The 25023-nt window shown below is 56.9% G+C and overlaps 3 protein-coding genes across 18 annotated transcripts; 2 read left to right on the forward strand and 1 right to left on the reverse strand.

The window, feature by feature from the left end:
- Nucleotides 1-1423: 1423 nt before the first annotated feature.
- Nucleotides 1424-4274, forward strand: C10H22orf15 (chromosome 10 C22orf15 homolog). 14 transcript variants are annotated; one of them, XM_045364392.2, is made up of 7 exons: nt 1424-1740; nt 2499-2585; nt 2672-2814; nt 3051-3314; nt 3559-3643; nt 3789-3869; nt 4134-4274. In XM_045364392.2, exons 1-7 carry the CDS (start codon nt 1716-1718, stop codon nt 4139-4141), a joined length of 693 nt encoding a protein of 230 aa, XP_045220327.2. In that variant the 5' UTR covers nt 1424-1715; the 3' UTR covers nt 4142-4274. The 14 variants fall into 14 exon arrangements, with proteins under 14 accessions (XP_045220327.2, XP_045220333.2, XP_045220328.1 ...); XM_045364398.2 differs by lacking the exon at nt 3789-3869 and having other exon boundaries at nt 3051-3125; nt 3205-3314; XM_045364393.3 differs by lacking the exon at nt 4134-4274 and having other exon boundaries at nt 2672-2809; nt 3051-3125; nt 3205-3314; nt 3789-4037.
- On the reverse strand, nt 4247-6371 carry CHCHD10 (coiled-coil-helix-coiled-coil-helix domain containing 10). 2 transcript variants are annotated; one of them, XM_005595351.4, is made up of 4 exons: nt 6263-6371; nt 5802-6021; nt 4541-4688; nt 4247-4439 (listed from the first exon to the last, which is right to left on the reverse strand). In XM_005595351.4, the coding sequence occupies exons 1-4, from the start codon at nt 6301-6303 to the stop codon at nt 4420-4422; spliced, it is 429 nt and encodes a 142-aa protein (XP_005595408.1). In that variant the 5' UTR covers nt 6304-6371; the 3' UTR covers nt 4247-4419. The 2 variants fall into 2 exon arrangements, with proteins under 2 accessions (XP_005595408.1, XP_045220341.1); XM_045364406.2 differs by having other exon boundaries at nt 4541-4709.
- Nucleotides 5351-23383, forward strand: MMP11 (matrix metallopeptidase 11). Of its 2 annotated transcripts, none has more exons than XM_045364377.3 (8): nt 5351-5704; nt 18267-18496; nt 19439-19582; nt 19662-19795; nt 19939-20180; nt 20273-20489; nt 21295-21552; nt 22477-23383. In XM_045364377.3, the coding sequence occupies exons 1-8, from the start codon at nt 5702-5704 to the stop codon at nt 22608-22610; spliced, it is 1362 nt and encodes a 453-aa protein (XP_045220312.2). In that variant the 5' UTR covers nt 5351-5701; the 3' UTR covers nt 22611-23383. The 2 variants fall into 2 exon arrangements, with proteins under 2 accessions (XP_045220312.2, XP_005595406.2); XM_005595349.4 differs by lacking the exon at nt 5351-5704 and adding an exon at nt 11568-11697.
- The last annotated feature ends 1640 nt before the right edge of the window (nt 23384-25023 follow it).

Here is a 25023-nt window from a genome sequence, read left to right on the forward strand (position 1 = left end):
GACAAATGCAAAATACATGAAATGGCTGGGCGCGGTGGCTCATTCCTATAATCTCAGTACTGTGGGAGGCCAAGGCATGCGGATCACCTGAGGTCAGGATATCGTGACCAGCCTGACCTTCCTCATCTCTACTAAAAATATAAAAATTAGCCAGGCGTGGTGGCTGGCACCTGTAATACCAGCTACTCAGGAGGCTGAGGCAGGAGAATCGCTTGAACCCAAAAGGCAGAGGTTGCAGTGAGCCAAGATTGCACCACTGCACTCCAGCATGGCTGACAGAGCGAGACTCCTTCTCAAAAAAATAAAAATAAATAGGTCAGGCTTGGTGGCTCAGCACTTTGGAAGGCCAAGGTGGGCAGATTATTTGAGGTCAGGAGTTCGAGACCAACCTGACCAACATGGCGAAACCCCATCTTTATTAAAAATACAAAAAAAGGCCGGGCGCGGTGGCTCATGTCTGTAATCCCAGCACTTTGGGAGGCCGAGGCAGGTGGATCACGAGGTCAGGAGATCGAGACCATCCTGGCTAACATGGTGAAACCCCATCTCTACTGAAAATACAAAAAAAATTAGCTGGCCATGGTGGCGGGCAACTGTAGTCTCAGCTACTCAGGAGACTGAGGCAGGAGAATGGCATGAACCCAGGAGGCAGAGCTTGCAGTGAGCCGAGATCGCACCACTGCATTCCAGCCTGGGTGACAGAGTGAGAGTCCGTCTCAAAACAAACAAACAAACAAAAAACTAGCCAGGTGTAGTGGTGCACACCTGTAGTCCCAGTTACTCGGGAGGCTGAGGCAGGAGAATCACTTGAACTCGGGAGGCGGAGGTTGCAGTGAGCCGAGACCGTGCCACTGCACTATAGCCTGGGTGACAGAGGGAGATTCCATCTCAAAAAAAAAAAAAAAAAACCAATAATAATAATAATTAATGAGCATAATAAATAAATAAAAGACAGGAAATGACGGTGAGAGCCTGTGTGAGGGACTAGCTAATGGCGAGTGCTAACAAGGAGGTGCTTGTGACCTGCTATGGACCTGGAATTTGGGGGTAATGGAAATGTTCTGTATCTTCACTGTGGTGGTGGTTATATGAGAGTTGGCGAAATTTGAAAACACCAGAAAGGGTGAACTTTACTGTACTGTATGTAAATGACACTTCATCCAGCGGAGGTGGTTCACAACTGCAATCCCAGCACTTGTGGGAAGCTGGGGCAGGAGAATTGCTTGAGCCCAGAAGTTCGAGACCAGCCTGGGCAACATAGGGAGACTCTCTCTAAAAAAAACCAATCAGTCCCAATGATGGCATTCCCCGCCTCAGGGAATGCCAGCGCCCACTTCTTCTGCCACCCCTCCCCCATGGGTCCCGTTAACGGATACAGGGAGGAAGGCATTTCCTGCCTAGATGTCTCCGCCCCCACTGCCATGGAGACCAGCTTGGAAGCTTAGGGGAGCTGCTGTGGCCCAGGGCTCAGTGGGGAGGACTAGGAGGCCAGGAGTCTTGGACTAGCTGCAGGGTTTGAACTAGGCTGAAGCAGCAGAACCACAGAGGTGGCTGAGCAGGGGTCTGGCCCTGGGGCCACCCAGCCACACTCACACACCCACTTCTCCCTCCAGAGCCCTGCCCTGAAGCAGGTCTCTGCTCCAGGCCTTTCCTTAGTTGGGGAATCGGGAGTTGGAGGATCAAAGTCCCCCATATCTCCCTCCCCCGCTGCAGCTATGTTTATCAAGGTGATGTTTGGGGGTAAGTGGGGTCCCCTGTCTTGGCAGGCGGGTGGGGGGATGAGCACACTCAGAAGCTGCTTCCATCCGCCCTTGGGGAGGGTGGGGAGGTAATGGCGGGAAAGATGGGAGTGGTGCAGATGGCAGGGGTCGGGGAAGCGGCTCTGTGAGGAGGCAAAGCGAGCACCTGGAGCAAGTCCCTTAAAGGGAAAACCCGAGCTGAGTCCTGCTCATTCACGAGGACTCCTCTCGGCCAGCGTCCGCCGCATCACCCTGGAGCAGGTTTTTAAACCGCACAATCTCTTCCCCATTCAATCCGTGATCCTCAAGCTTCAGCGTGCATCAGACACCTGAAACTCTAGCCACAGTTGCAGGTTCCCCGTCCGTCCGGCTGGAGGCGGGTCGGCCCTGTGCGGTGGTGGAGGGGAAGAGGGGAGTTGGTAGGGGAGGGAGTGCGGGGACGGGCTGGGTCCCGTGGGGGGGGCGGCCCGGGAGGAGGCTGGGCTGGCGCGCACTTCATGCTTTGCAGGACTCAAGAGACCAACACTTGGGGGTCACCCTATATGGGAGAAAAGTCAACACACACGGGAGATGGATGGAGGGGTCTCCAAGGAAGTTTAAGCAACAGATGTCGGAGCTGTTTTGCCTGGGGCACAGTCCTAGCCCCCTAGGCCCAGTCGCAGCTCTGGGAAAGGGAAAGATGGGAAGGAGAGACAGAGGACCCCAGATGTGGAGGAAGGTAAGAGATCCCACATGCTCACCTTTGCCCTTCCTCCACAGCCGGCTGCTCCGTGCTGGTGAACACCTCTTGCAGGCTGGTGAACCTCACCGCCCACCTGAGGCAGAAAGCAGGGTTGCCCCCAGATGGTGAGGAGACAGGGAGGAGAAGGAGGGGCTGAGGGGTCCCAGGCAGGGGTGCCAGCCCTGCCCAGCCTCTCTCCATGTCCTCTCAGTGACCATTGCTCTCCTGGCGGAGGACGGCAACCTAGTGAGCCTGGAGGAGGACCTGAAGGAAGGGGCTGCATGGACCCAAACCATGGGCAACTCCCTGCTGAAGGAGCGAGCCATATATGTCCTCGTTCGAACCATCAGTAAGGTGGCCCAAGCTTCTCTCCCCTGCAGCTATGTTAGAATGTAAGAGGGGAGCGTAGCAGACCATAGACCACCCAAGGCCCTGTCCAGCCTCCCACCTCAGCTGGGGACCTAGCCCCATTCCATCCCTACCCCATGCTCTGCCCCCAGCCTGGACTAGCAAACAGTTCCAGAGTGAGAGGCAGAGTAGGGACCATCAGGCCAGTCAGGTGTCCTTCATCCTCTCTCCACATGCCACAGAGGGAGAAGACATGGTCCCCACCCGCTATGAGTCCCTACTGGAGAACCTGGATGACCATTACCCAGAGCTGGCAGGTGAGTGTCAGGGTACAGCCCAGGGGGAGGGCACACCTTCTCCCTAGCCCCTACCAGCAGGACTTCCTGGGCCTTCCAGAGGAACTGCGCAGGCTGTCAGGCCTCTCCTCTGCGGGCCACAACTGGAGGAAGCGCATGGGCACCCGGCGTGGCCGCCATGAGCAAAGCCCCACTTCAAGGCCCAGAAAGGTGAGCTCCCTGCCACCCAGGAGTTGCTAGCTGGGACCGGGAGCCAGGTACGGAGGAGATATGGACACCCAGGGAGACACCCAGAGTGGGACCCCTTCCTGTGGGAGGGACACATACGATGAGAGGCAGACCCTCAACAGCAACTCCACGCACCTATACCCCCAGACGGAACACACTGTACCCTGAGACAGGTCCCCACCACCCCACTGGAATGCCAGCTCACTAAGGGCTGGAATGTCCTCAGGCTTCACAGATGTGGCATAGGGGCTGGCACACAGTAGCAGCTCAGTGCACAACTGCTGGACGAACTCAACGAAGGCGGCAGCATGGTGTGTGATGGCACGGCCCACACTGGGTTCGAAGGGCTTGTTCTTCCATTCTGGCAGGCCCGGGGACCTGGCACACTACTGCCAACTAGCCAAGTTGGACTCAGACCCAAGGGGGTTAGCCATGACCTCTGCCTTGTGTGATCAGGTGCAAACAGACAGCAACCCAGCACGACTCCTCTTGCAGAATCTGGAATTGCTGAGAAGTTGCATCAGCAAGAGGGGCAAGGTCAGACAGGATTTAAGGCTGCTGGGGGCACCTAAGCTGTGGGTGCAGAGAATGGGATGCGGAGGCAGAGACAAGAAGGGTAGAGGTGGCAGGTATCCCTGAGAAGGGGGAGAACCATGAGTTCATCCTGGCATTCCACCCTCAGAGTCAGATGCCCTTGGGATCACCTACTAATGCCTCTCCACCACACTCTAGACTGCCCAAGGTATCTGTCCTGTGCTAACCACAGTGCAGATTGCAACAGGGCTCCTCCTCCCCACCCAGGGCCCTGATTAAGGTGATGGATTGCACACTGTAGTGAGACATCCATCCTGACCCCACCTCATCAGCCAGGGAGCTCCCCGAAGACAGGCCATCGAGAGAGGCACACAACAGGCTGTGGTCTAAAATAAACTTTTAATTGCACATTTGTGTCTTAGGTTATCTGTGGGGTGAGAAACCTCCTCACTTCCAATCCCAGCTATCCGGGTACAATCTGGTGTTGTGGTCTGGCTGTCGGCGAGGGGTAGAGGTGGGTGCAGGACTGGCCCCCAAGTTTGCACCAACCTCTTCAGGGCAGTGAGCTCAGACCTGTGAAGGGAGGAGCAGCACAGGCTGGTGGTCAGCCTGCAGGTGCAAGAGGAGGGTCGGCCTCTCCCCATCCCCGCCTGGGTCGGGGTCCACCCACTCACCATGGTTGTACTTGCACTGCTTCAGGGCCTCGCTGAAGCCCTCACACAGGGACAGGTCACTCTGAGTGGTCGAACAGTCCAGGAACTGCCTGATCTCATAGGCGCAGGGCCCCATCTCCAGGTGCTGGGGGGCAGTGGGGGTGGGGACCTGGGGGTACAGTGCAAGAGGCTGCAGGATCAGCTTGGAGTTGGTACCTGGAGGTGCGTTTCAAAGCTGGGGCCACCTGCCCCTCCCCACATCCCCAGCCTGGGTGCCCCAAGGGTCCTAGGCAGGCTGAGTGGCCCAGCAGTGGAGGCGGCTACAGACAGCGTGTTTCTGCTGCCTTCTTTTTCTTTCCTTTTTTTTTTTTTTTTTTGAGATGGAGTCTCACTCTGTCACCTAGAGCGGAGTGCAGTGGCATAGTCTCGGCTCACTGCAACCTCCGCCTCCTGGGTTCAAGCGGTTGTCCTGCCTCAGCCTCCCAAGTAGCTGGGACTACAGGTGCCTGCCACCATGCCCAACAAATGTTTGTATTTTTAGTAGAAACGGGGTTTCACTATGTTGGCCAGGCTGGTCTTGAACACCTGACCTCATGATCCACCTGCCTTGGCCTCCCAAAGTGCTGGGATTACAGGCATGAGCCACTGCGCCTGGCCTCTGCTGCCTTCTAATGGGCACTTTGGGCGGGTGCAGGGGAGGGAGGAGAAGGCTCTAGAAGAGCCCAGTACTCTGCCTGGACTCTCAGAGTATGAGCCCCACCCCCACAAGTTTTAGCACCTTCCTGGCTCAGCTACACTAATCCTCATGACCCCTGACCTAGCCACAAAGCCACATTTGGCTTAGGGCTAGTGGGGTCCCCAGCAGGAGAAAGGTCATCAGGGAAGTGGCTCCCCTTCACCCTTGGGCCCAGCGGCCACAATGTGCAGACCTGGGTGCGGGGAAAACAGGGGCTCAGGAAATCCACCATCCCTCCACTCTGCTAGGGTGAGCTGACCTTGGACAAGTCTCTGAGCCCTCAGGGCCTGGGTTTCCCATCTTTAAAGGGTTGGTTGGTGTCTCTCCCTGGGAGCTTAGGGACCCTGGCCTCAAGGGAGGGGCTGGGAAGCCTGCCTCTAAGTGACACTGAACTCAAGACCAGTGGACTAGGACCCTTCCTGGGCAAAGAATCCTGGGCTGAAGCAATGGTGAGTACACGCGGACACTCCTCACTGGACACTTGGGCAGCTCCCTGTGTGGCCTTGAGAGAATCCTGCCTCAGTTTCTCTTGGACCCGATGCTCACCTGCTGGGCAGCAGGCTGGGAGGGCTCCGAGCTCCCCCCGCTGAAGGCTCCGGTCAGGGCGCTGCCCATGACGTGTCCCACAGCGGAGCCCACGGCTACCCCTGCGGCCGTGGTCGCCATCTGAGCCATGAGCCCCGGCTGGCCCGAAGGGGCGGGTGCTGGGGCGGCTGCTGAGGGCGGTGGGTGCGCGGGCGGGTGGGCAGAGGGCGCGGCGGGGCGGCTGCGGAGGTGGGAGGAAGCAGGGTTAATCCTGGCCAGACCCCAGGCTGGGGGTGCTGCAGCTCCTGGAAACGACCCCCATAGAGGTGGACGACCCCTGTCTCCACACGTGGGTGCTGCACCCCTGCCCCTCCCCCCGCCAAGATGGCGCAGCAGCAGCCAAGGTCACTCTGCGGACGCCCTTGGGGGAGTACCTACGCTTCCCTAACCCCCTCCCCACAGGCCCTTTGTCCCCCTCACACCTGGCTGGCCGGGAGGCCATGCTGCGGCTTCCCCGAGGCATGGTGGCGGCGGCGGGACCCGGGCGACCTTAGAGACGGCGGCAGCGGTTCTGTCGCGGGGACAAATGCCGCAGCGCTTGTCACAGCCGGCGCAAAAAAGGCGGGGCCCCGGGCGGGGCCTCAGGGACACGCCCCCAGGGGGAGGTGGCACTGCCCTCCAAGCCTGTCCCCCTTCACCCGTCCTCTGGACCTCTCCCTTCCAGCAGCTCCGGGTCTCGGCTGGAAATGGGACCTTGCTCCCTCCCTATGCTTGGCAGGCTGTGCGGGTTCTGGGGACACGGGCCTGCGTGGCAAAACGCCGAGGGCTTAAGGAGGGGGACGGTTCCTTCTGTTAGGAGCACCGCAGAGGGCAGGGAGCGGAGTTGGGGGTTGTTGCGAGCCCTGTAGGGGAGAGGAGACGGGGAGGCGACGGGCTGGGGCCAACCGGGAAGGGGACGCGAGGTTCCAGGCCTGGCTCTGCTCTTTGCCCCCTTCCGGGCTCGGCTGTCTGCCCCCTCCCACCAGACAGGGTCTGCTGACCACCGCGTGGCCTCGGGGTCTCGGGTGGCCTAGGGCAGTGAAGCGCGACCCTGGGGAAGGCTTAGAGCAACCCATCCCCAGAACTCCCACGAGGGGGCGTCCCAACCCGTCTTCGACTGCCTGGGCCAAAATGAGCTGCCAACGCCGGCAGCCTTAGGCAGCGCCCGCGGGGGATGAGGCCCCCAGCGCGGTCCTCAACCCTACCGGATTCCCCGGGCCGGCCCTGCCACCTAGTCCCCGGCTCCGCGGGTGCAGTCTCCGACACTGACGGCCTTTACGCGACATCCAGGCAGCGTGTCTATCCCAAAGGCCTAGGAGCATTTTCCCAGCTCAGTCAAATCTAGCGCAAGTTGAAGCCTGTAGCCTCGCAATTTTAGCAGCTTGGTTCCAGGCCAGGTGAGCTGGAGCGCGGATTTAGAACGTTTTCCTGCTCTTCGGGAACGTGAGGTTTATTTATTTATTTATTTATGACATGGAGCCTTGCTCTGTCGCCCAGGCTAGAGTGCAGTGGCGATCTCGGCTCACTGCATCCTCTGCCTCCCAGAATCAAGCAATTCTCCTGTCTCAGCCTCCTGAGTAGGTGGGACTACAGGCTCATGCCACCACACCTGGCTATTTTTGTATTTTTAGTAGAGACGGGGTTTCACCATGTTGGCCAAGCTGGTCTGGAACTCCTGACCTCGTGATTCGCCCGCCTCAGCCTCCCAAAGTGCTGGGATTACAGGCATGAGCCATCGCGCCCGGCTGAACTTGAGGTTTTTATGGTCTTTTCTGGGTGACTTTGCCGTGGTTGTTATTATTACTCCTAGGTGGGGGAAGGCAGGGACTGTCCCTCATCACTGTTCGCTGTGCCCACAGAGGACTCCTGGCACCGGGATTGTGGGCAGGGTGCAACACCAAGAACAAAAGCACCCAGAATTAGGGGTGTGGGTCACCAAGTAAGAGAGGGGGCCCCTCTGTAAGGAAGGAGGAGGTCGAGGGGCGAGGGGAGCGGTGGCTGGGGCGTTTGGCCCTGCCTGGCCTGCTCAGTTCTGTGTGTGCACAGTTGTCCCCGGCCATGCATGCTCTCCATGGAAGTCAGGTGCAGCCCTGTGTTCTCACACACTGCAGTCCTTTCAGCCAGCCTGTGAACAGAGCCCTTCCCCACCCCGTCTTCAGTTTCTCCTCTCTGAAGGGGGGTGACCACCCACTTTGAGGGTGGCCTCCCAGTGAGGTGAGCACACAAAGGGTGGGCCATTCTTTCCTGGCAGACTCACCAGGCCTGGTCCAGCCGCTACTCCCTTGCTCATGCAGTCCCTGCCACCTGGTTCCTGTTTGTCAAACCAAACAAACTGCACACTTCTCATGGTGGTCCCCTGGGCCTAAACTGTAGAGTTGTTCCTTCAGCTCCCATGGCTGATGGACTGCAGGTTCCACAAGGCATGGCCTTGCACCTCAGAGGCACCCAAGACCACTTAAGTGGGTTACACAAATGAAAATGAGGCTAAAAGGATAACATCGAAGCAGGCTTTGAAATGCCAACTTTTTTTTTTTTTTTTTTTTTTTTGAGACGGAGTCTTGCTCTGTCCGTCAGGCTGGAGTGCTGTGGTGCGATCTCCAGTCACTGCAACTTCCGCCTCCTGGGTTCAAGCGATTCTCCTGCTTCAGCCTCCCAAGTAGCTGGGACCACAGGCGCATGCCACCATGCCCGGCTAATTTTTTGTTTTGTTGTTGTTTTGTTTTGTTTTGTTTGAGACGGAGTCTCATTCTGTTGCCAGGCTGGAGTGCAGTGGTGTGATCTCGGCTCACTGCAACCTCCACCTCCCAGGTTCAAGTGATTCTCCTGCCTCAGCCTCCCAAGTAGCTGGAACTACAGGTGAATGCCACCACGCCCAGCTATTTTTTTTGTATTTTTAGTAGAGATGGGGTTTCACCATGTTGACTAGGATGGTCTCGATCTCTTGACCTCATAATCCACCTGCCTCAGCCTCCCAAAGTGCTAGGATTACAGGCGTGAGCCACCACGCCCGGCCTGAAATGCCTACTTTTTAAAAATAAGGCACTTTAGCGGGGAACAGTGGCTCATGTCTATATCCCAGAACTTTGTGAGGCCCAGGCAGGCAGATTGCTTGAGTCCAGGAGTTCAAGACAAGCCTGGCCAACATGGTGAAACCCTGTCTCTACAAAAAATTCAAAAATTAGCAGGGCATAGTGATGCACACCTGTAGTCCCAACTACTTGGGAGGCTGAGGCAGGAGGATCGTTTGAGCCTGGAAGGTGGAGGTTTCAGTGAGCCAAGATCACACCATTGAGCAAGACCCTGTCTCAAAACAATAAAAATAAATAAAAGTGAATGACTTTAAAGAAAAGATTGTCTGCCAGGTGTGGTGGCTCATGCCTGTAATCCCAGCACTTTGGGAGGCTGAGGCGTGTGGATCACCTGAGGTCAAGAATTCAAGACCAGCCTGGCCAACATGGTGAAACCCCATCTCTACTAAAAATACAAAAATTAGCTGGGTGTGATGGTGGGCACCTGTAATCTCAGCTACACGGGAGGCTGAGGCTGGAGAATCACTTGAACCCAGGAGGCGGAGCTTGCAGTGAGCTGAGACCGCACCATTGCACTTCAGCCTGGGTTACTAGAATGAAACTCGGTCTCAAAAAAAAAAAAAGACTGGGTGCGGAGGCTCACACCTGTAATCCCAGCACTTTGGGAGGCCGAGGCGGGTGGATCACGAAGTTAGGAGACCGAGACCACGCTGGCTAACATGGTGAAACCCCCTCTCTACTATTAGCCGGGCATGGTGGTGGGCGCCTGTAGTCCCAGCTACTCAGGAGGCTAAGGCAGGAGAATGGCGTGAACCCAGGAGGCGGAGGTTGCATCAGGTTGCATCACTGCACTCCAGCCTGGGCGACAGAGCGAGACTCCGTCTCAAAAAAAAAAAAAAAAGAGAAAGAAAAGATTATGAACTGTCTAGGTTGTAAAAATCACTGCTGTCTTACTTCTCCTTGCCCTCTAGGAGTCTCTGTGGAGTCTTCTTGAATAAGCTGTGAAACGTTTCCCCACCCGCTTCCCTTTCTTGGCCCAGGCTTCCTGACCACAGCTTCACCTTAGAGCAGCTCAGAGCGCTGCCTGCCAGGATGGGAGCCACTGCCTGGATTGTGGCTCTGCAGGGCCACCCATGATGGAACAGGTCGCCTGGTGAGGTGGTGAGGCCCTTCATCATTTCAGGGGGTGTACAGCAGGATTGGGTAACCCCAAAAATCAGGGATAAGACTGGAGGATCCCTTCCAGAATGTGGACACACCCCCTTCTTTAAGTCTAACCTCCTTTCTTTTTTTTTTTTTTTTTTGAGATGGAGTTTCACTCTGTTGCCCACACTGGAGTGCAATGGCACAATCTCGGCTTACCGCAACCTCCGCCTCCCGGGTTCAAGTGATTCTCCTGCCTCAGCCTCCTGAATAGCTGGGTTTACAGGCATGTGCCACCATGGCTGGCTAATTTTTGTATTTTTAGTAGAGATAGGGTTTCACCACGTTAGTCAGGCTGGTCTCCAACTCCTGACCTTGTGATCCACCTGCCTCAGCCTCCCAAAGTGCTGGGATTACAGGTGTGACTCACTGTGCCCCGGCCTCTCACCTCCTTTCTTTCAAGTCTCAGGTGGCTAGCCTGGAGGAGTCCCCAGGGGCTTGTTGGGCCTTGACCAGGGGACACCCTGGGGGCCCAGTACTACACTCATACACCTCCCGCATCCTTCTGACAGCACCCTCCCCCCAGCTGACCAGCTAGAGGACCTCCTGACCCCTCCACTTGTCTGCTGGCATGGAAAAGCCCGGCCCCTCCCTCTTAGAGCCTCAGTTTCCCTATCTGTAAGCTTTGGTCTATCCCAAGCTGAAGGACTGGCCAGTCCCTGCCATTTGCCTCACTTTCCCCTGGGACACATTTTAATATCCCATTCCTGACCAGGTGCAATGGCTCACTCATGTAATCCCAAGCACTTTGGGAGGCCAAGGCGGGCAGATCACTTGAGGTCAGGAGTTCGAGACCAGTCTGGCAAACATGGAGAAACCCCATCTCTACTAAAAATACGAAAATTAGCCAAGCACGGTGGCACACGTCTGTGGTCCCAGTTACTTGGGAGGCTGAGGCAGGAGAATCGTTTGAACCTGGGAGGCGGAGGTTGCAGTGAGTGGAGATCAAGTCCCTGCACTCCTGCCTGGGAGAGAGAGAAACACTGTGTCTCAAAAGAAAATAATAATAATAAATAAAATAATATCCCTTTCCTCAGAGGGGCTATTGTGTCATCTTCTAGAAGGATCCATTGAAGCTCTGAGGGGTGGGGGAACTTGCTTGTGGGTGGGACCACCTGTCACAAGCTAGCAGAGGTCAGAGGTCAGGCCACCAAGGATACCCAGCGGGATCGCCTTCCAAAGGTGGGGGTACGGATGGGACCCATGAAACCCGACTCCTCTCAGACTCTAGCCAAGTCTAAGACTTTGGACGGCCACCACCCAGCGGAGAAACTGAGGCTCAGAGCGGCACGGGTTGGCCAGGGTCACCCAGCACCAGACAGGGACTTGACCAGCCCCGAGGAAAGACCCTGTCTCCGACCCTCGACCCCGCTGGGCCGTCCCCTCCCCGTTCACCTCCCCCACCCGGGCCGCGCTGGCTAGGAGAGTTCAGAACAAAAGGCGGTGGGGGGCGGGGCCGGGGCGGGCCGGGGGTGGGGCGGAAGCTATAAGGGGCGGCGGCCCGGCGCGGCCCAGCAAGCCCAGCAGCCCCGGGGCGGATGGCTCCGGCCGCCTGGCTCCGCAGCGCGGCCCCGCGCGCCCTCCTGCTCCCGATGCTGCTGCTGCTGCTCCAGCCGCCGCCGCTGCTGGCCCGGGCTCTGCCGCCGGTGAGTGCCCGCCACTCGCCGGGCGCTCCTCGCCGAAGGGGCTCCGGGCACGCTGGCTGGGCCCAGCGGCAGATCCGGACCCAAGGGGGCGCCCCGGGTGGCCTCCTGCGCCTGGTACCCGAAACGGTTTCTGGTTCCCTCTAGGCGTGATAGACAGCGAGCTTCCAGTCCCTGCGGGCGTGAAGGGGAGCCGGCGCCGGCATCGCTCGTGCTGGTGGGACGGGACTCCACGCTGGACTCAGGCTTGCTCCCAGCGTGGGGACCTGCCTCTCGCGCTCCAGCAGCGGGTGCTGGAGTGTGCGTTGAAGGAAGTAGCAGAGGGAGTGGTTACAGGGCCCCCTGTTCATCGCAGGGACAAAGCCGAGCAGATCCCAGGCAGGTGTCAGCCTGCAGGTGTGTGGCCGCAGTTAGTACACCTCCAGGTGTGCGGTGCGATGAGGATAAAGGGAGAGCTGGGGAGGGCAGCGCTGTGCTGCGGGAAATGGGGTCTGAGCCTGGAGATGTCCCTCGCGGGCACCTGCCGGCAGCAGCTTCGGGAGGCTTGGAGCCAGGAGAACATGAGTATGAAATAGTATGAGTGCAGTGTGTGTGACTGAGAGGTGGCTGTCAGAAAGAAGCAGGGAGAGAAAGGAAAGGGAGAATTTATGTGCTCAGGAAAGGAGAAGAAAGCCCAGGTAAGAGAGGACGGCAGAGTGAGGAGAGGAGGGACTGTCATGGAAGTGTGTGTGACAGCTTGCATGTGTCCCAAAAACTGACCCTTCCCTGGGGCACTTCCAGGCACCAGTCACACGGCCTGGGGCCAGAGCCTGGGCCACTGTGGGTCCACAGCTCCTTGGGTGCCTGGGCCACTCCACTCCACAGCGGAGGCATCCAGACAGCTCGGGCAGGGAAGGGAGCAGGAGAGGGTGACAGGCAGGAGTCTCAGGACTGGCTTGGTGAGGAGGGAGGCCTGGCCGGGCTAGGAACCTCTGTCCAGCCACTCTGGCTCTGCCCTGGGCAGCCTTGTCCTGTGCTGGCTATGGGAGCAGAAAGGGATGGGATGGGAGCGGTAGAGCGTACAGGGGGCATCTCAGTCTGGAGTCTTGCCTCCTTCCCAGCCCCTCTTGGTCCCTAGGACTTGGGACAGAGTCAGGAATCACTGTGGGTAGCCATTGAACCCACAGGTCTGGAAACTGGAGAGATCTGGGTTTGAACCATGCAACCCTGGGTGAATCCTGCCATGCCTCAGAATCTTACCTACTCTATCTCTAGGGGGTGGGAGGGGGCAATGGTGCCTACTGCTGTGCCCACTGCGGAGCAATGAGGTGATGCCAGGCTCACTAGAAACACTGTTACCTGTAGCTGCCACTTTGACACTTGTGCATGGTCAATGCTGGAGCTGGGGGCCAGCTTGGGGTGGGGTCTGAGCTGGACTGTGGTCTGTCATTCTGCAAACACGCAGGGAGCATTTGGGGTCACCTGTGATGTGTTTATCCCTAGGCTGCCTTCAGCAGGGCTGGGAGAACTCTGTAAATATTTATCCAGCCCAGTTCCCAGTTTTCAGGGTTGATGGAAGCCCTGCAGTCCGATGGACGGGATGAAGCTACCGTCCCTCCTAGAGCCAGCAGCAGAGGGGTGAGAATAGGAAAATTAGGTGAAGGCTTGAGGGAGAAGATATCCCTGCTTGCCAACTGGCTGTGCGGGTTGGGCAGGTTGCTTGACCTCTCTGAGCCTCAGAGGGTCATGATGATACCTGCATGGTGATGCTCCCGTCTTCCTCCATAGCCTAACAAGTGCCTTCCTCGAAGGCTCACCTCCCACTGACATCAGAAGGCATAGCTATAATTAATTATACCCACTAGACCGACTGCAAACTGAGGCCCAGAAAGGGGCACAATGAGCCCGATCTTCCGCAGTGGTTTCCTGGCACCCTGGGGTCCTCCCTTTCTCCCCTCTATCTGGTGCCTCCCATTTTCTGGATTGCAAGTTGACTCCGGGGTGGGGGTGACTCTGAGTCTGTAAGCTCTGCCAGGACACTAGATCAGCTGAGAAATTCCTTGAATGTGTCTGAGGCTGAGGTTTGGTGCCTGCCAGAGGAGGGCGGGGCTAAGTGAGCTAAGAACCCACCACAGGGCAGGCCAAGGGAGGCTACTGGCCAAGACAGAGGGAATGCACTGGAAGCAGGAATGCTTCTTGGGAAAGTAGGTTTTGGAGAAAAGCCAAGAGATAGAGAGACAGGGGGAAGCCCTGGATGTGGGAGGCTTGAGCCCCAGGTCTAGGCCCAGCTCTTGCATGACTTGCTGTGTGATCCCAGGCAAAGTCCTTAACCTCTCTGGGCTCTGTCTCATCTCATCCTCTGGGAAATGGGGGAGCTGTTTGTTCCTCAAATTCCCCAGGGGTGTAGTTGAGGCCAGGGGTAGCCTGTGTCTATCACCTCACCTCACTGAATCCCAAGAGTCCTGGGAAGGCCAAGCCCACCTGTCTCACAAGTAGCAAGCTGCTTGATGCCACGCCTTGTAGTTAGGGCATCTGGCCCCAGGCCAGAAAGGACTCGGAAAGATGAAGTGTGGGAGGACAGTGAGGCAGAGAGTGTGTGTCCTATCCCAGCCATGGGGAAACTGAGGCCAAGAGCTCATGGGCTCTAAAAAAATCATGGGCTCTAAAAACAACCTCACTAGCTGGAGGCCTCATTTCTAGCATCTCCTGCTCACTCACTTTCTAAGAATTTAATGAACGAGACATGGACAGGGAGAAGAGACCTTGATATGCCGGAAGACCCCGCACAAGGCGCTTCTCTTTTCTAGGTCTGAAAGTTGCCTTCTAGCTGTGGCTTCTATTTTACCATTTGAAGCCTGGAGATTTGGTTGGGAAGCTAGAGGGGAGGTGGGTGATGGGAGCTGTAGGGACTGACAAGGGCAGATTCCCAAGGGAGGGGAGGGCCTACAGGGACAAGGAACAGGGCCAGGTAAGAGGTGCTTCTCTGTGCCAGAGGCTACAGCAGGCATTACAGAAGGATGTCATGTAGCCCTTTGCTGTGGCACCATCCCCATTTGACAGATAGAAAAGTTAAGGCTAAGAGAGGAAGATGACTTGTCTAGAGTCTCCATGTCATAGAAGTAGGCCTTCTGAACCTCAATGACTGGCTTTTTTTGCTACACTAAGATTGTCATGATCCAGGGGTTTGGGCATGGACTGGGTGCCTCATAAGAGAAGGACAGGAAAGGACAGTGGAAGGGGTGGGGCATGCCCATGGCTCTCCCTCTATGGCTGTCTGCACCAGGACTCATTGGAGGGCAGAGGAAGAGATTTCTGGCCATGGGCATAGATAGAGCTAGCAGGCTAGGCTCTGGGTTGTTTGGAGCTCCCAGGGGACAGCACAGCTCTGCCCTTTCCAGAGAGGGTACCCTGCCAGGCTGGGGAAAGGAATCTGTTTCTCCTGTAGGTCAAGGAGGCAGTGTGGCCAGGAGGAGGAGGCAGGCCCCTCTGGCAGCCCACATCCTCCATGGGAGAACTTGGACATGTAGCATCTCCACCTTCCTGGTGGGTATTGGAAGCCCAACGAACCTGCCTGCAAAATGCCCGGGAAATAGCAGGCGCTGAATAATTTGAGTTCCTTCTCTTCTGTCACCAAGGTGAGGCTAGCCTGGGTCCCTCCTTCAGGGGAAGGGTGACTCAACCCCTGCAGAACAGAGGTAGCAGGGAGCTGGGTGGGCTGTGAGCACAGACAGTCCTCTGCCTGCCAGCTCTTATCTGAGCAAGCTGCTTAACTCCTCCAGGGCGCATTTCCTCATCTTGGAAATGAGGGTGATGATGGTGGAGTTGGTGAGAGGTTCCATCAGGGGCTAAGAGCAAGTCCATGGAGTGTTGCCAAGGTCCTAACCTGCAACCAGTGATAAGTACTTATTTTTTTTTTTTTTTTTTTTTTTTTTTTTGAGACGGAGTCTCGTTCTGTCGCCCAGCCCAGGCTGGAGTGCAGTGGCGCGATCTCGGCTCACTGCAAGCTCCGCCTCCCGGGTTCACGCCATTCTCCTGCCTCAGCCTCCCGAGTAGCTGGGACTACAGGCGCCCACAACCGCGCCCGGCTAATTTTTTGTATTTTTAGTAGAGACGGGGTTTCACCGTGGTCTCGATCTCCTGACCTTGTGATCCGCCCGCCTCGGCCTCCCAAAGTGCTGGGATTACAGGCGTGAGCCACCGCGCCCGGCCGATAAGTACTTATTAACAGTAAGCCCAGGCTGGGTGCGGTGGCTCATGCCTGCAATCCCAGTACTTTGGGAGGCCGAGGAGGGTGGATCATGAGGTCAGGAGTTCAAGACCAGCCTGGCCAAGATGGTGAAACGTTATCTCTATTAAAAATACAAAAATTGGGCCGGGCGCGGTGGCTCAAGCCTGTAATCCCAGCACTTTGGGAGGCCGAGACGGGCGGATCACGAGGTCAGGAGATCGAGACCATCCTGGCTAACCCGGTGAAACCCCGTCTCTACTAAAAATATACAAAAAACTAGCCGGGCAAGGTGGCGGGCGCCTGTAGTCCCAGCTACTCGGGAGGCTGAGGCAGGAGAATGGCGTGAACCCGGGAGGCGGAGCTTGCAGTGAGCTGAGATCTGGCCACTGCACTCCAGCCTGGGCGACAGAGCGAGACTCCGTCTCAAAAAAAAAAATACAAAAATTAGCCAAGTGTGAGGCCAGGTGTGGTGGCTCACGCCTGTAATCCCAGCACTTTGGGAGGCCGAGGCAGGCGGATCACGAGGTCAGGAGATCGAGACCATCCTGGCTAACAAGGTGAAACCCCGTCTCTACTGAAAATACAAAAAAATTAGCCAGGCGTGGCAGCATGTGCCTGTAGTCCCAGCTACTCGAGAGGCTGAGGCAGGAGAATGGAGTGAACCTGGGAGACGGAGCTTGTGGTGAGCCAAGATCATGCCACTGCACTCCAGCCTGGGCAACAGAGTGAGACTCTGTCTCAAAAAAAAAAAAAAAAAAAATTAGCCAGGCGTGGTGGTGGGCACCTGTAATCCCAGCTACTCGGAAGGCTGAGGCAGAGAACTGCTTGAACCCGGGAGGTGGAGGTTGTAGTGAGCCGAGATCGCGCCACTGCACTCCAGCCTGGGCAACAGAGCGAGACTCCGTCTCAAGAAAACAAAACAAAAAACCAATAAGCCCAGAATCGGCCAGAACCCACAACCCAGTGAGGCTGCGCTGTGCCAGGTAACCATGCAATAAGCAAGCTCGGAAACGGGAGGAAGCTGCTGCACAGCCTCACACCATTAGTAGTTCCATAGCCTCTGTGTTCAGAAGGCCCCCCTTCATGGTGGGGTGTTCTTGACTCCTCAGCTCTGGGATCAGGAGCAGGGAGCGTTGGGACGCTGATCAGATCCCTGGGGTGTCTGGAGCCTGGGAGAGCTGCCAAAGGCTGAGGGTGAGGTGGGGCCTGAGTGGCTGAGCTCCTGCCCCAAATATGGCTGTGAAGAGGCTGCAGTTGCCGGGACCAGACAGGTGCTGAGTCTCTCAGCAAACAGCACAGCTCCATCCCTCTCCTTCAGTGCAGGAAGGAGACTTGGCTTCTGTGCGGTATCCAGAACCAGGCCTTAGCCTTAGCCCTGGGCTGCCAGGGTCCTGGCCTGGCCTTGCCTTGCCCTTGCTGGGTGACTTTGCATGGTCCCCAACCTCTCTGAGCTTCTGTTTTTCTCATGCACAAGAACTGTAACGTCTGCCCTGGAGACTTATAGACGGGTAGCAGGATGTAGCTCAGGTCTGAATAGCCATCTGTGGTCCTGGGGCTTTGGCGAGTGGGGCTGGGCCCCTGGTAATTAACTGTCCCCACCCTCCCCGCTTGAAGAAGGCAGGCAGATCACAGATCAGCTCCCACCTTACTCCTAGCCCTGGTGGGGTGTGACCAAAACTGCCTCTGCTAGAAGCCAGGCCTCAGTGGCCAGGTGCCCTCCCGTGTGCTGGGCCTGTGCTAGGTGCTGTACGTACCTCACCTTGTCCAGTCCACAAATCAGTGTCACCCCCAGCAGTCAGATTACACTGACTGAGGCCACACTACAGGGCTACAGCTGCTCCACACTGGGGAGGAGGTTGGAGAAATCCTGGGCAGGAGAGAGGGCAGAGCCTGCTCACAGGACAGGGACAGCATGGGGGGTGACCCAGGTGTGTCTGAACTTAGTGGACACAGGAAGAAAGGGAGGTGGAAGTGAATTTCTGTGGGGAGCAGGCGGAGGTTGCCTCGTGTTCCCTTGGAGGAAGATTTTTGGGGTCCATTCCTGGAGTGTATGGCTCATAGCCAGTCCCAGTGTGCCCCCACCCCCAGACCTCATTGGCCTAAGTAGCTGGAGTGGGTGACAGGCAGCCCAGGGCCCTCTACGCTGTGGGGGACAGCTTGATGCCTTGGAACAAGGTGTCAGGAAACCAGAGAGCCAGGCCGATGCCAAAGGGCCTGGCCACGTGCTGGTGCCCTTTTCCTCCCATTTGCCCTGCCACACAGTGGGCTGGGGTTGCATGTGGGTTTGCTGATGGGCCACGCCTCTAACTGTGGGCCATGTGGACCTTAGGCCTGACCAGACCCTCGTGTCATCTCTCCTGCCTAGGACACCCACCACCGCCATGCCGAGAGGAGGGGGCCACAGCCCTGGCGTGCAGCCCTGCTCAGTAGCCTGGCGCCTGCCCCTGCCACGCAGGAGGCCCCCCGGCCTGCCAGTGGCCTTAGGCCTCCCCGCTGTGGCGTGCCTGACCCACCTGATGGGCTGAGTGCCCGCAACCGACAGAAGAGGTTCGTGCTGTCTGGCGGGCGCTGGGAGAAGACGGATCTCACCTACAGGTAGGGGCCTGGGAGCAGGACACTAGAAAGCCACCTGTGTGTCCGTGGGTAAGCCAGCCTCCCTCACAGCTGCGGCTTGAGACACAGGCCAGGGGTAGATCTTTGTGTCTAACAGCCCTGTGTGCCCGCTGAACCCCAGGGGGCCATCTATGGGCAAACACCCTGAAACCCCGACTTAGACACACACACATATGGAGACCCTCCCTCAGCAGAGGGGCAGTGCCTCTGTCATCATGCAAAGAGTCCCAGCACATGCCTGCGGACAGGTGTTCAGTCACTCAGGCAGCCTTTACTAGAGACCTGTGAGGACCAGGCTCTGGGACTGCATGGTGAATGAGGCAGACATAGCCCCATCCTCAGTCTGAGGTGGGTGTCAGCCATGTCATTGTCCAACTCTACCATCACAACTTGGGCTTCGAGCAGGTGGAGACAGTGGTAAGCAGGGAGAGGCAATAGTGGGCATCTCACTGGGTGACCTGGGAGGACCCTGGGCAGGTGATGGGGAAGCTGGGACTCACACATCCTGCAGGCGGGGACCCAGCCTGGGAATGAAGAATGGGCTGGTGTCACACAGCATTGGAGCTGAGACTGGGGTCTTCAGAATTTCCTAAGTGGGGGTCTGGGAACCAACAGGGGCTCAAGGAACAAAGGTCTCCCCACAGTGAGTGGCACTGTCAGGTCTAGGATGGGGGTCTCGGGACCCCTAGTCCTGGTTCTTTCCACTGAATGCAGACACTTGTGTTTGCCTAAGTATGAGCAAACCACATACACATGTGCCTGTGTGGCCAGGGAGACCAGTGCGCTGAAGCTGAGGCCCAGAGCACACCTGGCCTGTGTCCTCAGTGTTCACACACCCACCAAGCATCCAGGGGCAACTCCTGGTGCCGCAGCCATCGGGGGCTGGCCCTTCCCTGAGGCCCAGGCCCCTCCCTCTCCCTCCAGGATCCTTCGGTTCCCATGGCAGCTGGTGCAGGAGCAGGTGCGGCAGACGATGGCAGAGGCCTTAAAGGTATGGAGTGATGTGACGCCACTCACCTTCACTGAGGTGCACGAGGGCCATGCTGACATCATGATCGACTTCGCCAGGTGAATGGGTGGCCTGGGACCCCTCCGGGAACAGCCTCACCTGCCAGCAGCCACTGACCCCGCCCCCACCCATCTGTAGGTACTGGCATGGGGACGACCTGCCGTTTGATGGGCCTGGGGGCATCCTGGCCCATGCCTTCTTCCCTAAGACTCACCGAGAAGGGGATGTCCACTTCGACTATGATGAGACCTGGACTATCGGGGATGACCAGGGTATGGGCTGGGGACCCATTTTCCAGATGGGGCAACTGAAGATCATAAAGAATGGGGACTCGCCAAGGTCACTGAGCTGGGGTCTGGAGCTGGATGTCCTGGGCAGGAGGTTCGGGGGTTGCTGAGCCACCTCCCTTTTCCAGGCACAGACCTGCTGCAGGTGGCAGCCCATGAATTTGGCCACGTACTGGGGCTGCAGCACACAACAGCCGCCAAGGCCCTGATGTCTGCCTTCTACACCTTCCGCTACCCGCTGAGTCTCAGCCCAGATGACCGCAGGGGCATTCAACACCTATATGGCCAGCCCCGGCCCACTGTTACCTCCAGGACCCCAGCCCTGGGCCCCCAGGCTGGGATAGACACCAATGAGATTGCACCGCTGGAGGTGAGGCCCTGCCTGCCAGTCCCCCTGCTCCTCTGCTGGCCGCTGTGGCTGCAACGTATGCCCTCGGCATGTGTCCCTCTCTCCCCCCACAGCCGGATGCCCCACCAGATGCCTGCGAGGCCTCCTTTGACGCAGTCTCCACCATCCGAGGCGAGCTCTTTTTCTTCAAAGCGGGCTTTGTGTGGCGCCTGCGTGGGGGCCAGCTGCAACCCGGCTACCCAGCACTGGCCTCTCGCCACTGGCAGGGACTGCCCAGCCCTGTGGACGCTGCCTTTGAGGATGCCCGGGGCCACATTTGGTTCTTCCAAGGTGAGTGGGGGTTGGGGATATGCTCAAGAGACTTCCCAGAGCCAGGAATGTTATGGCCAAAGGCAGGAACAGACAGACGGATCCTCAGGGACACAGTGGACAGGGAGAGGTGCCCCAAAGCCTGGGGGCCAAGGAAGAGAGTGTGGTTTGCTCCTCAGGCACAGGTAGGAGGCTCCCGGAGATGGCTCTTGAGATAGGAGCAGCATGGAAGGGATTGCACGGTGGGGCATTCAACTCTCATAGCCACCCCATGGGGCAGGGTTCTAGAGATGTGGCCTCTGGGGCTCCCAGGCAGTGAAGTGACTCACCAAGAATGTAGCTGGGAAGAGGCAGGGCAGGGAATTGATCCAGGTCTGTCATCCTAGAGCTGGGATTTCCATCTTCAACTGGCAGAGATGAGAGCCTGGAGCACTGCAGATGCCAGGGACTTCACAAATGAAGGCACAGCATGGGAAACCTGCATGGGTTCCAGGGCAGCCCACCCTGCAGGGGCCCAGGGAGTGGTCAGCAGGCATTTGTCATGGCCAAATGCCAGTGGAAGGAGCAGGCGCCCAGACAGCCCTCCACTGATGAGAGTAACCTCGCCCATGCGCTAGTTTACAGAGCATTCACTGCCCCAGCTTATCCCAGGCCTCCCACTTCTCTCTGCGGATGGGGTGCTGAGCAGGCATTATTGGCCTGCATGTTTTACTAATGAGGAAACTGTGGCTGGGAGAGTCTGTGGTGGGAGTCAAGCAGGTCCACGGTGGCTGGGCATGGCAGTGGTGGCTGGGCAGGTCCTTGCAGCCTCTTCCCTCTCCGGCAGGTGCTCAGTACTGGGTGTATGACGGTGAAAAGCCAGTCCTGGGCCCCGCACCCCTCACTGAGCTGGGCCTGGTGAGGTTCCCGGTCCATGCCGCCTTGGTCTGGGGTCCTGAGAAGAACAAGATCTACTTCTTCCGAGGCAGGGACTACTGGCGTTTCCACCCCAGCACCCGGCGTGTAGACAGTCCCGTGCCCCGCAGGGCCACTGACTGGCGAGGGGTGCCCTCTGAGATCGACGCTGCCTTCCAGGATGCTGATGGTGCGTTGGGGGTGGGGTAGCTGGTAGGAGGTGGGCACAGCAGCCGCATCTCCAACCTGGTGGTGGCTGGGCTCCTACATGCCTGCAACAGGAAGCCTGGCTCTTCATCACAGGACCTTTGCCCAGCGCCATCTGCCCTCCTCTCGGTGGCCAGCTAGTGCTGCATTCCATGTTGCAGATGAGCAGACTGAGGGTCAGAGAAGTGCAAGGTCTTACCCTGGTTCCTCAGCCACAGCCAGTAGAACAATAATCTGCCGTACACTGAGGGCCAACAATGCTCTAAGCTCCTTACTGGTCTCATCCAGTTCTCAGAACAGCCCCCTGATGTAACACCTGTTGTGAACCCAGTTTCCAGAGGAGCAAACAGAGGCTCAGGCAATGAGGCCCCTAACCTCAACTTCTACCCTGATGGTCCCTGCTCCTAACCACTGACCCACCCAGCCTCCCACAACCACAGAGGGCTAGAGCCAGTCCAGTGCTCCCTCCCCTGCTGGGCTCCTCTTCTGTGTTCTTTCTCCCACATCAGGACCCACTGGGACAGCTATCCTAGGATAGCCTCCAGCTCCAGGACTCCGGATGCCCGTCAACAGCCTGGTTAATGGGTGCAGGAGACAGTGATGTGGAGGGTGGTAGGGGCAACGGGACTTGCTTTCCTGAGAGGTGGGACTCAGGCCTCTGAGGCTATGGGTACCTGTCAGGCTGGGTATTAGCCCAGCCCAGATTCCGCGGCAGGCAGAAGGGCTCCCTAGAGGGAAGAGAGGTTCCAAAAGGCTGGCCCTGGATCCTGCAGGACTCGAGGAACTCAACAGTGGCCAAGGGCTGCTCACCCAGCCCTCCCTTAGTGCCCATCCCTGGGCATAGCCTGACAGGCAGGAGTAGGGCCCAGTGTCCACTCGCCTAGGCTTGACCACCTTCTCTTCTCAGGTTATGCCTACTTCCTGCGCGGCCGCCTCTACTGGAAGTTTGACCCTGTGAAGGTGAAGGCTCTGGAAGGCTTCCCCCGTCTCGTGGGTCCCGACTTCTTCGGCTGTGCCGAGCCTGCCAACACTTTCCTCTGACCATGGCTTGGATGCCCTCAGGGGTGCTGACCCCTGCCAGGCCACGAATATCAGGCTAGAGACCCATGGTCATCTTTGTGGCTGTGGGCACCAGGCATGGGACTAAGCCCATGTCTCCTCAGGGGGATGGGGTGGGGTACAACCACCATGACAACTGCAGGGAGGGCCACGCAGGTCGTGGTCACCTGCCAGCAACTGTCTCAGACTGGGAAGGGAGGCTTTGGCATGACTTAAGAGGAAGGGCAGTCTTGGGCCAGCTATGCAGGTCCTGGCAAACCTGGCTGCCCTGTCTCCATCCCTGTCCCTCAGGGTAGCACCATGGCAGGGCTGGGGGAACTGAAGTGTCCTTGCTCTATCCCTGTTGTGAGGTTCCTTCCAGGGGCTGGCACTGAAGCAAGGGTGCTGGGGCCCCGTGGCCTTCAGCCCTGGCTGAGCAACTGGGCTGTAGGGCAGGACTACTTCCTGAGGTCAGGTCTTGGTAGGTGCCTGCATCTGTCTGCCTTCTGGCTGACAATCCCGGAAATCTGTTCTGCAGAATCCAGGCCAAAAAGTTCACAGTCAACTGGGGAGGGGGATTCTTCATGCAGGAGACCCTGGGCCCTGGAGGCTGCAACATACCTCAATCCTTTCCCAGGCCGGATCCTCCTGAAGCCCTTTTTGCAGCACTGCTATCCTCCAAAGCCATTGTAAATGTGTGTACAGTGTGTATAAAGCTGCTTCTTCTTTCTTTTTTTTTTAAACTGAGGATTGTCATTAAACACAGTTGTTTTCTACCTGCCTGCTTGGTCTCTTTTTGTGAATGTTCAGCTAAGATGGGGAGGCCTGGCCGCTGTTCAGCCCTGTCCTGGGAGCCAGGGTCAAAGTCCGCCAACCTTGGGGCTGGGCACAGTGCTCAGGGCTCCTTCTGCTCCATTTCTACATCACATTTTGTTATAGTGACTTCTTAACTGGCTCCCCACTTTCCTACTTGTCCCCTCTGTTCATCCTCCAGGGTGGTGGTCATTTTATCTGCTCATGCCACAGTCCAGCCTTCCATACATAGCTGTGGTTTCTGCATCCATAGGCTTAACTAACCTCAGGTAGGGAAAAAAATGTTTAAAAAAAGGATGCAAGGCCGGGCGTGGTGGCTCACACCCGTAATCCCAGCATTTTGGGAGGCCAAGGCGGGTGGATCACGAAGTCAGGAGATCGAGACCATCCTGGCTAACATGATGAAACTCCATCTCTACTAAAAATATAAAAAATTAGGTGGGCATGGTGGTGTGCACCTGTAGTCCCAGCTACTTGGGAGGCTGAGATAGGAGAATGGCGTGAACCCGGAAGGCAGAGCTTGCAGTGAGCCGAGACTGCGCCACTGCACTCCAGCCTGGGTGACAGAGTGAGACTCCATCTCAAAAAAATAAAAAATAAAAAAAGGATACGGCTGGGCGCAGTGGCTCGTGCCTGTAATCCCAGTTCCTTGGGAGGCTGAGGTGGGTGGATCACCTGAGGTCAGGAGTTCAAGACCAGTCTGGCCAACATGGTGAAACTCCATTCTACTAAAAATACAAAAATTAGCTGGGTGTGGTGGCAGGAGCCTGTAATCCCAGCTACTTGGGAGGCTGAGGCAGGAGAATCACTTAAACATGGGAGATGGAAGTTACAGTGAGCCGAGATAGTGCCATTGCACTCCAGCCTGAGTGATAAGAGCAAAACTCCATCTCAAAAAATAAATAAATAAATAAATAAATAAATAAATAAAGGATGGTTACCTCCGTACTGAACATGTATGGACTTTTTTCCTTGTCGTTGTTCCCTAACAATATAGTATAACAACTATTTATATATCATTTGCATTGTATTAGGTAGTATAAGGAATCTAGAGGTGATTTAAGGTATACAGGAAAATGTGTGTAGGTTATATGCAAGTATGACACCATTTTATATAATGGACTTGAGCATCTATGGACTTTATTATCTGCAGGGGGTCCTGGAACCAATTCCCATGGATACTGAGGGATTACTGTACTTTGGTTTCCCACCACTGTGAGGATACTGAACAAAGCAACTTCAGTCACTGCCCTTCCCAACTCTCCAGTGTCTCCTTGCCCTACCTTCCAGCCCCATGTGTGTTTTTGTAATAGCATTTATCATAGTTGCATTTTTTTTTTTTTTTTTTTTTTGTAAAAGAGACAGGGTCTCCCTTTGTTGCCCAGGCTGCAGTGCAGTGGTGCAATCAGCTCACTATAACCTTGAACTCCTGGGCTTAAGGGATCTTTCCCACTCCACTTCCCAAGTAGCTGGGGCTACAGGTGCACACCACCATGCTACACCCAGCTTATTTATTTTAAAATTTTTGTAGAGACAGGGTCTTGCTGTCTTGTCCAGTCTGGTCTCAAACTCCTGGCTTCAAGTGATCCTCCCTGCTTTGGCC

Source organism: Macaca fascicularis, chromosome 10 (assembly GCF_037993035.2).
Source record: "Macaca fascicularis isolate 582-1 chromosome 10, T2T-MFA8v1.1".
Taxonomy (NCBI): domain Eukaryota; kingdom Metazoa; phylum Chordata; class Mammalia; order Primates; family Cercopithecidae; genus Macaca; species Macaca fascicularis.